We start from the raw sequence: 9,001 nt of genomic DNA on the forward strand, positions 1-9,001 counted from the left end.
TACATCTCCCATCAAAGCCAGTGAAAGTGGTCACCACTTTCTAACCTCAAGTGATTTCTTTTTGTGTCCAGTAGTTGATCTAGATGCTTCAATTAGGGGAACCAAGTTTGAAAAATTTTACATTAGAAAGCTCCTTTTCATTTCACATCACAGCTCAGGGTGGAAGTCATAGATGTTTAAATATCACTATGGGATTACCTCCTCCTACAATTAGAACAGTATTCATTTTGAACCAGGAACACCAAACCATTTATATTCTCCATTTCTACTTTAGCTCTACTCATGTAGTATAACTCTCCATCTAGTGGTCAATCAGAAGCATTTCTAACGTATCTTTGGTGGCATTGCATAGGAAGTAAATATTACCCGTATGCAGTGTGTTGCTCATGTTTAACAAGCTATTTGCACCAAAAAAAAGTTCCCAATTTCCCTTGTATCCTGCGGCCTATTTGTTCATGCTGATAAGGAGGATGCAACAGGACTTGAAAATGAGTTAATTTGTTTTCTTATTTAAAAAGATGTGTACAACACCACAAATGTTTATGTTTTATTCCCTAGCATAACGATGGCACAGGCTTTACCTTGGGTAATTTACCCTATGGTGCATGGCACAGACCACATCGAGTAGTGTCTGAAGGAAACTTCTTGCTTGGTACTGATGTTTAGTGCAATCCAGACAGAAACAAGGAAAAGAAATTTTGGTTCTACGAATTTTCCTCCGCAGTTCTGCAAATTTAGGGGTGACTCCATCCCTGGGTAAGTAAACCACTCCAACTGTATACAGAACAGTTATGTTTGCTATGTTTGCTTTGAGCTTGCTGAAAACCAAATCAGGTTGTTGGTGGTTTCTGCTTAGTACTATCTAGACTTATGTGAGTATGGCTGTGCAGCCAGTACATCCCAGGGATACAATGCCCTGGCTGTCACAACCGAGCCTCATGCTGCTGCAGGTGTCATGGTAGTGAGTGGTATCTAACTTGTTGAGGTGACTCTGAGTAAGGTGAAGAAGGAGATACCCTGGCTAATCATTTGTCAATGCATAACCCTGCAGCGTGAGATTTGTACCTGCCCTGGCAGAATGAACATGACTGAATCATGCTGGTCTCTTGTTAGCCACCCCTTTCTTGCTGGACTGCAGTTACGATCTGACTGAGGAACCCCCATATAATGAAAAGAGAAAACACAGGCATTAAAGCCATAGGACAAAATCCTAGATATGCCAGAATGCAATCAAGGGCAGGCAGCAGAAGAGAAGAGGGACAAAGCTATGCTACATTGGAAAGCCAGGCAGTGAGATGACAGATCAGCTGCCTGCCCTACAGTGCAGCTCACATTGTGTTGAGTCGATTGAGTCCACAGCACTCCAAATGAGCAGAAAACGTCAAAAGCCTCCTGTCTGTGAAAATCAGCTCAGGGGGCTCTCCAAGTTTCCAAACACATGGTCAAGAGCTCTGGGATGCTGACAAAGATGACAAATGTTTTGACAAGACAATAACAGAGTAGAACTAACTATATCCACCTATGTTTTGCTACTAGGATAATGAGCCCTTAAGAGAACATTAGTTTTGAGATGAAAGACAGTTCAGTGGTTAGGGCACTAGGCTCAGACTTTGAAGATGTAGGTTTAAGTTCACACTCTATGACAGACTTCCTATGTGACACTGGGGAAGCTATTTTGCCTTTCTGGACTTTAGTAACCCATGTGGAACATGAGCATAACAGCACTGCTTTAAGAGGGGATTGTTGAAAATAAATATCATATTTTCTTTCATACTACATGTCCCCAAGTAACACACACACCTTGTTTTGGGAAGGCAGAATGAAGGAAAATATATATATCCAGAGTCATGACTGAAGACTGGCTGCATTGTTAGTGTCACTTCCCCTCCCCTTTCTATTCAATCAAAGCTAAAGATTGAACCTTGTCACAGCCACTGCCAAGTTGCCAGCAACAGCTTTGACAGGGTTAAACCTATAGCTTTTGGCAGCAAAATGCACCCCTCCTTCATGCAGTCAGAGGGAGCCAACCCCTGGTATCAGGTCATGGCCTTGAACTTAGGGCCTCATCTTAGCTGGTCATCCCAACCTGCCACCTCCTCAGCTGAGCATTGGGGTAGACATAGGTGATCAGAACCTGATATCTAAACCTAGCCACCTGCCCACTCCCTGCAACCAGAATGGCCAGCCAGATTCAGCTGACCCTTTGCCTCTTCCTATAAAAACTCTTGACCTGGAAGAGAAAGTGTCTGGGCAACAAGGTTCAATCTTGTATTCAGCTTGCCACACCTTTAGCTTGTGTGTCTACTGGCTCAGATCAATTCTCTGGCAACTTGACCCAGCTTGCCCATGGAACCTGAGTTTGGCCTGATCTTTGGCTCACTAACCCAAATATGGTTTGATCTCCTGGGTACCTGACCCAGCTGGCTCCCTGCCTCTGCACTCTGTCCAACCCTCTGGATCTCTGAATCAGGTCCCCAGGCAGATCTTCTGGTTTCTGGCTTCCTGGTTCCCCTCCATTTGGACTCTGCACAATCCCTCAGATTTTGTTTTCCTCTTCTGAGCCTGGATAACCCCCAGATCTGGCATAACACCTGGCAGCCATTCTAGACTCCCCACACATCTATTCTGGTGTGGAAATTAGTTTCTCACTTAAAATATGCACTCCAATTTTGGATGGCTAATTTTGTGGGGAAGGTCTGAGCGGTATACGAGTAAATATAGTACATTAAAATTATGAGGTACTCAAATAGCAGAGACCAAAGAAGCATTTCATATAGGTGATGGCTGTATTACTAGCCCCAAACATTCTGAAGTCATGAGTTGCATCTCAAAATCATGAGCTTGGCTTAAAGAGACTTAATAGACATTAAAGAGATCTAATAAAAGTTAGGATGTTTCCATCTGCTTTTAAACTTGGACCTCCAAGGAGCACTTTGTTCACATATTTAAGCATTTCTTTGCAACCTTGAGGGTTAGGATCTTATGAACAGGGTAAGGAGCCTAGTGTGAATGGAAAGACTTGTGTGCCTCTGTGGCAGTGCACAGATTGTACCTGTCACTTTAAGAACATCAGACAGGCTATGGAGCAGCCAGCAGGTGGGTTCAGGCCCAATTAGGCAGTCACCTGACTGCAGGTGGCCACCTGATTGAAGAAGGGCTGGGCAGGGAGTATATAAGCCCAGACCCCGGGAGCAGTGCTGGTAGTTACATTCGGGGAGCTGGAGGAGCAACATCCCTGAGCCTGAAGCTTTTGGAACACCTGGAGGTTAGGGTAGGAACTATGGGGATGGAGGAGGTTCCTTCTGGTCCTGGGTAAGACCTGAAACTGCACTCTGCTGGGGTTGGTTGGTGTGGTAGGACTGTCTATGGTGGAGCAGTGCCCAGGAAATGCTACATCTGTACCTCCCCAGTGAAAGGTGAGGAAGGGGTGCTAGAAACTTTCAGCCCCCTCTGCCTTATAGGTCACCCTGTAGAGGGAAAAGGCTTGGGGCCAAGGTCCATTGAGTGAGACCTGAGACCCAAGGGGTGAAAGGCCCAGAGTCTGAATGTGTGGCCCAGTAAGGGGCTAGGGGAATGGTCCAGTGAGGGGCCGATGTCCACCAAGAGGGACCTGAGGCCTATGTGGTCTAGAGGCCAAGTGCAGCCCGATAAGACGCCGGGAGATTAGTAAGGAGAATTGGATGCCATCTGCGAGGCATGGGACATGGTGGAGGGATGGTTCGGAGCTGTGTAATTGGCCCAGAACACCAGGGCTGCAAATGGGGCAGCCTCCTCCACTTTTACATCAATTCATTTTTACATCAGAAGCATGGCAGGCAAGTGCAGGGCAGACTGCCCTAGAATGGGGCGGCAGGGGGAGACATCAATCTCATCAGGTGCCTGATGGCCCCCCATCTGTCACAACCTCCTAAGGCTAATCTGGATTACCTAGTTGTTTAGAGGAGGGGAGCCTATGGCTAGCCAATAGAAATGCTAGACACAGAGGTGATTCTGGACTCCTGCTTTGCCTCAGAGCTCAAGTGTTTGACTTGCAGCTGCAAAGGAGGCATTTCAGTCAGTTGGGATCTGCATTGCTCAGCTGTGATAACTACCTGAACCAGCACCTCATTGACAGAAGCCCTGAGTTTAGGATAAAACACCAGCACCTCACTTTCACTCTTGTATAGGGCAAGGAGGAGGAAGAGTTCGCTTTTTGCCTGATAGCTTAGTGGTGATAGTTCAGGCCCAGGAAATGGTAAACTGGGATTATAGGTCCATCTCACTCACACGGGACTTATGCCCACATTTCCCACTTTGCAGGAGCATACAGGTTATAGGAAGAGTCTGTGTGGGAGGGTAGGTTGAAGCTGAGGGTAGGTTGATCAGAGCACAAGATTCATGGGATCGGAGGGAGTGTGAGCAAGAGAGAGCCTGACTGTATGACCAAGTGATGAGGCCACTCCCCTAGGAGTGTGGAGCTGTGGATTCTATCCCTTGCTGCCAGGGTTAGTCATATTTTTTATCAATGACTGTCTAATGTATAAACAATTCACGGAGCTGGCAAGAAGGAGCCTGATTGTCAGTCTTCTCATGTGTCAGAAGTGGACTGGCCAAGTTTGCTGGGGAAGAGTATCCACACTTGAGGATAGGCTGGTGATCCAGGTCAACCTCGAAAGGCTTGGAAGGTGGGCAGATGAAAACCTAATGGCATTCAATATAGAGAAATGCAAGGTGCTCCACCTCAGGGCGGGGGGGAAACTCACATCACACTTATAGGCTCAGCAATGCTACACTCACTAGCACCACAACCGACAGAGACTTGGGGGTCATGATTGATCACAAGATGAACATGAGCCACCAATGCAATACCGCAGCCAGCAAAGTGAACAAAACTGTGGCTTGCATCTACTGATACATTTTGAGCAAGACCCAGAATGTCATCCTGCTGCTGTACTCAGTTTGGTGAGGCTGCAGATGAAGTACTGTGTCCAATTCTGGGCTTCACAATTAGGAACGACATGGAGAAGCTTGAAAGAGTCCAGAGGAGACCCACACCCATGATCAGAGGGCAAGAGAACAAGCCTTATGAAGAGAGGCTGCAAGTCATGGGACTCTTCAGCCTGGAGAAGCACAGGCTCAGGGATGACTTGGTGGCAGCCCATAAGTACACAATGGGTGTGCATCAGGATCTGGGGGAATGTTTGTTCACCAGAGCACCCCAAGGGATGACAAGGTCTAACAGTCACAAACTTTTGCAAGACCGCTTTAGGCTGCACATAAGGAAAAACTTTTTTACTATCTGAGCCTCCGAGGCCTGGAATAGATTCCCCCCAGAGGTGGTGCAAGCACCTGCTCTGGACACTTTTAAGAAACATTTGGATGCTTATCGTGCTGCGATCCTTTGAGCCTAGCTGACTTCCTGCCCAGGGTGCTGGGCCCGATGATCCTACAAGGTGCCTTCCAGCTCTAATGTCTATGCAATCTATGAAATCTATGATTCTGTAGCCTACTGACCATGGTATTTCCCATGAAGGGGACACTGCCATCTCCTTGCTAGGATGGGTCTCCGTTCCTGCTGCCAAGACTGTTCATCCTTTTAACATTAGACAGACATTGATTTTAAAAATGGAAATCATGTGGCTTGAAGAAAAGTTCCAAATATGGGAAGATTCATGACCGTAGTGGATATATGCATTTCTTTAGTCTTTGAAAGCATTTCTGACACAGGGTTTGTTTTTCCATAAATATTTGCCTGAAGTGTGGTGGGCTTCCAAATAGGAGCTCTGGGCTGATGCAAAAGAAACACACTTATGGAAGTGCTATATAAAAACATGATATATTTGTATATGTGTAACACTGTTAATTGTTGCAAATAAGTAGAACAGCATCTACTGGCACATGTGCACACAGTGTTGTTCATATGTTGTGAAGTTCAATGAAGCTTTGTTTAAATTTAGGTATGTGGTAAGTCCATGGCTACCACAGGGCCTATGAGCACTGAGAATAGCTAAAGGAGTGGTGGGGCTTGCAAAGGTGGCTTAAGTCACTTGTGAGCCACACTCATGGACCAGTCTATATACAGCTGATCCCCCAGGATAGCTTGGCACAATTCAAGTATTATTCCCTTTCCCACTACTGAATCACTTGACCTACAATAAAAGATATGATTAAACAATGTGTGTAAGTAAACATAGTCATATCCAGTGAAGTGTTATACAGAAATCAGAGAAAGAAAATAGCTTCAGGGCAGAACTCTTCACTCTTGAAAATTTTCCAGTTTTCCTATCTGTTTTCAAATGAACCACATGATGGAACCATTTCCCTTGATAGTTTTCCATGGCAATTCACCCTGAAATTTCTTCATCTCATCCTATCATTATTAGTTTGCAAAGACAACAGTTAACCATGTAAAATAAATTCATGGCAACAAATAAAATTATACTTAGAAAGAAGACACTTGACTACTTTCTATCCAGGATTTACCTCATGTCTATGATTAATGCATCTGTGTGAACAATCTTCTTCCAAACATGCTTCACCAGCAGCTCAGACACCTGGGTTAGAAGTTCACAATCTCCAAACATATCAAATCTCAAATAGCCAATGTTGTTTTCAAAGACATTGGTGTGGAATGAAAAGTTAATTAGATCCTCAAATACTTCTGGAGGTGGGATCTGAAAGAGTTTGGAAAAAACATTATAAGTTGATAGTGACTCTTCTGCATAATATTAAAAAGGAATCACATGTGTGTCATGGTTAGCTCATGTTACACCTATAGACTTATAGTATCACAGGATTAGAAGGGACCTCCAGGGTCATTTAGTTCAACCCCCCTCACACAGATAATAAATACCTCTCCAGACCCTTCTTGAAAACCTCCAAGGAAGAAATTCCACAGCTTCCCTAGACGGCTTGTTCTATTGTCTTACAGTTCACACAGTTAGGAAGTCTTCCCTGAGATGTAATGTAAAACTAATTTGCTGAAGGCTAAACACAGCAAATATTATTGCTAATGTCTCTGAGACTTCTTCACCTAGAAAATCAGTAATTTTTCTTTGCCAACTTGCATAAGACCTAATTTAAAGCTCTCCTCACCAGGTTGGCTACACAATACCCAAAATGCTCTTCACAGGCTGTCAGATAGGTCCCAGCTCTATACAGCAATCCTCTTTAGGAATCTGACGCGTTACAAACATGTAATATCCTTACATGATGGGTATGTGCTGATGTAGGGTGGCTGGCTTGCTTCACCAGCTGAGAAAGGGCTGCCACCACATCCAGAGTCTGAATCAGGCCCCTTTCAGGAATAGTTTTTTATACAAAAACAAAAGTAAGTGATTTCCTTGACAGAAGCAGATGATTGAGGCCCAGAGGCCTCATACTACTTTCTGTGCTCCGAGGCATGCTATAGGAACCCATTGGCTTCCTGTAATTCTTTTCCAGGTAAGCCACTTGTGGTATTTATAATCTCCTCATTAGTCTCAGCTGAAAGGTAGTTGGTCCATCATAGGTGATGCTGGCCTCAGGTGCCATTAAAGGGCCAATCACTCTCTGACAGTTAGGAATAGGTATGCTTTAAGAGTCTTATATCGGGGATACATGTCTGAAATCTCATGTGTTTGGCCATGATTAATTTTACTTTATCTGTTTGTTATGGTATTAAATGGCAAATATTTATTTAAAATGTGATTAAATTCAGTTTTTAGTCAACAATAAAAGAATTATTCCTATCACCAGTATATGCAATGGTCCCATAGTCTGAGGCCAGAAATTAGTATTTTCCATGTATGCATCTGAAAATGAGAGAATCTCTTTGTACTTAATTCAGTGACCTACGGTTCTTCATATAGGCTCCCATTCAGTTGCAAATTTCTGTGTCTAGAGGCCCTATGCTTTAGAGGCAAAATCTTATTTCACTTTGTGCACCCAAATGACAGTTACGCAGACATGTTACTGCTTTTGTTGGCGCTTACGTATAGTTAGCAATTCTACTTCAGGTGCAGTGTGGACGTGCAAGCATCCATACAGCTACTGAGTAGGCCAGCACAAAGTGGCTAGTATTCACTTCGGATTTGGATTTGGCTGATTCAGGGGCAGTGATTCGATTTGGTGATTCGACTCACTGTCCTGAACTGATTCGGCTGAATCTGATTTGGAGATTTGACTCTTGCCAAATCAACCGAATCTCTGAATCACACAGGCTGCATCCCCTGCCCGTTCTTCCAGCCCCGGTATCTCAGCTTCACAACATAATGCTTTAATCCCCAGACAACAGGCTAAGCACTATACAGAGCTGTGTACAGCCCTCCCCTTGAAACTGGCCCACTGAAGAGCTATGAAAAGAAGACATGTGGGGCCGAGAGAAAGAGTGTGTAAGGCTCATCAAGATGACCACTACCCTAAAAGGGACTCCCTAGGTTCTGGCCTGGACCTTTCCTCCCTTCCAGAGGGGAAGAACCTTCCCCCCATTCCTTATCCATTATAGCCAATAAATACTGAGTTCATGATATGGTATCTCAGCTTCAAGAGGAAGTTTGAGACTGACCTGGATTGTGCCCAGCTTGGAGCCTGTTTGTTAGAGCACCATGCTAGAAAGCAGAAGGGATATAGACTCAAGTACCCTCTGCATGAGGCTCCCTTGGTTTCCTACTACGGTGAGTGCCCTAACTTTTGGGCTAAAAAAGGAAGGGCACTCTTCCCCTGGCATCTAGCACTTGCTAGTCATGAAGTTTTGCCAGGCTACAATTTTGGGATTTACACTTATCTAGGTACAAATGTGTATCTTCCCAGCCAGAGATCAGCTCATTAGCTATGTGGATACCTGTGCATATACACTGTATGTGGAATAAGATCATAATATTTGCATGTTCAAAATGAATTATCTTCACCTCCGTTTTCTTGTGCAGGGACCGGGACTTCCCTGCTGTGATAGAAGCCGGACTTGAGGGGATCGCCTTCAGACCTCAGGTTGGGGAGGACCGGGTTAGAGAGCTTCTGGAGGGGCTGGACGCGTTCAAGTCAG

General features: G+C 44.7%; 1 protein-coding gene across 1 annotated transcript in view; it reads right to left on the reverse strand.

The window, feature by feature from the left end:
• The window catches only part of RBP3 (retinol binding protein 3), a 30,472-nt gene that overhangs the window by 11,629 nt on the left and 9,842 nt on the right, over positions 1–9,001 (reverse strand). The window contains exon 2 of the mRNA XM_019502540.1: positions 6,463–6,653. Within this exon, the coding sequence (XP_019358085.1) occupies positions 6,463–6,653 (191 nt within the window). The remainder of the gene's footprint in view (positions 1–6,462; positions 6,654–9,001) is intronic.

Source organism: Gavialis gangeticus, unplaced genomic scaffold, assembly GCF_001723915.1.
Source record: "Gavialis gangeticus isolate Ggan-Ray unplaced genomic scaffold, GavGan_comp1, whole genome shotgun sequence".
Taxonomy (NCBI): Eukaryota; Metazoa; Chordata; order Crocodylia; family Gavialidae; genus Gavialis; species Gavialis gangeticus.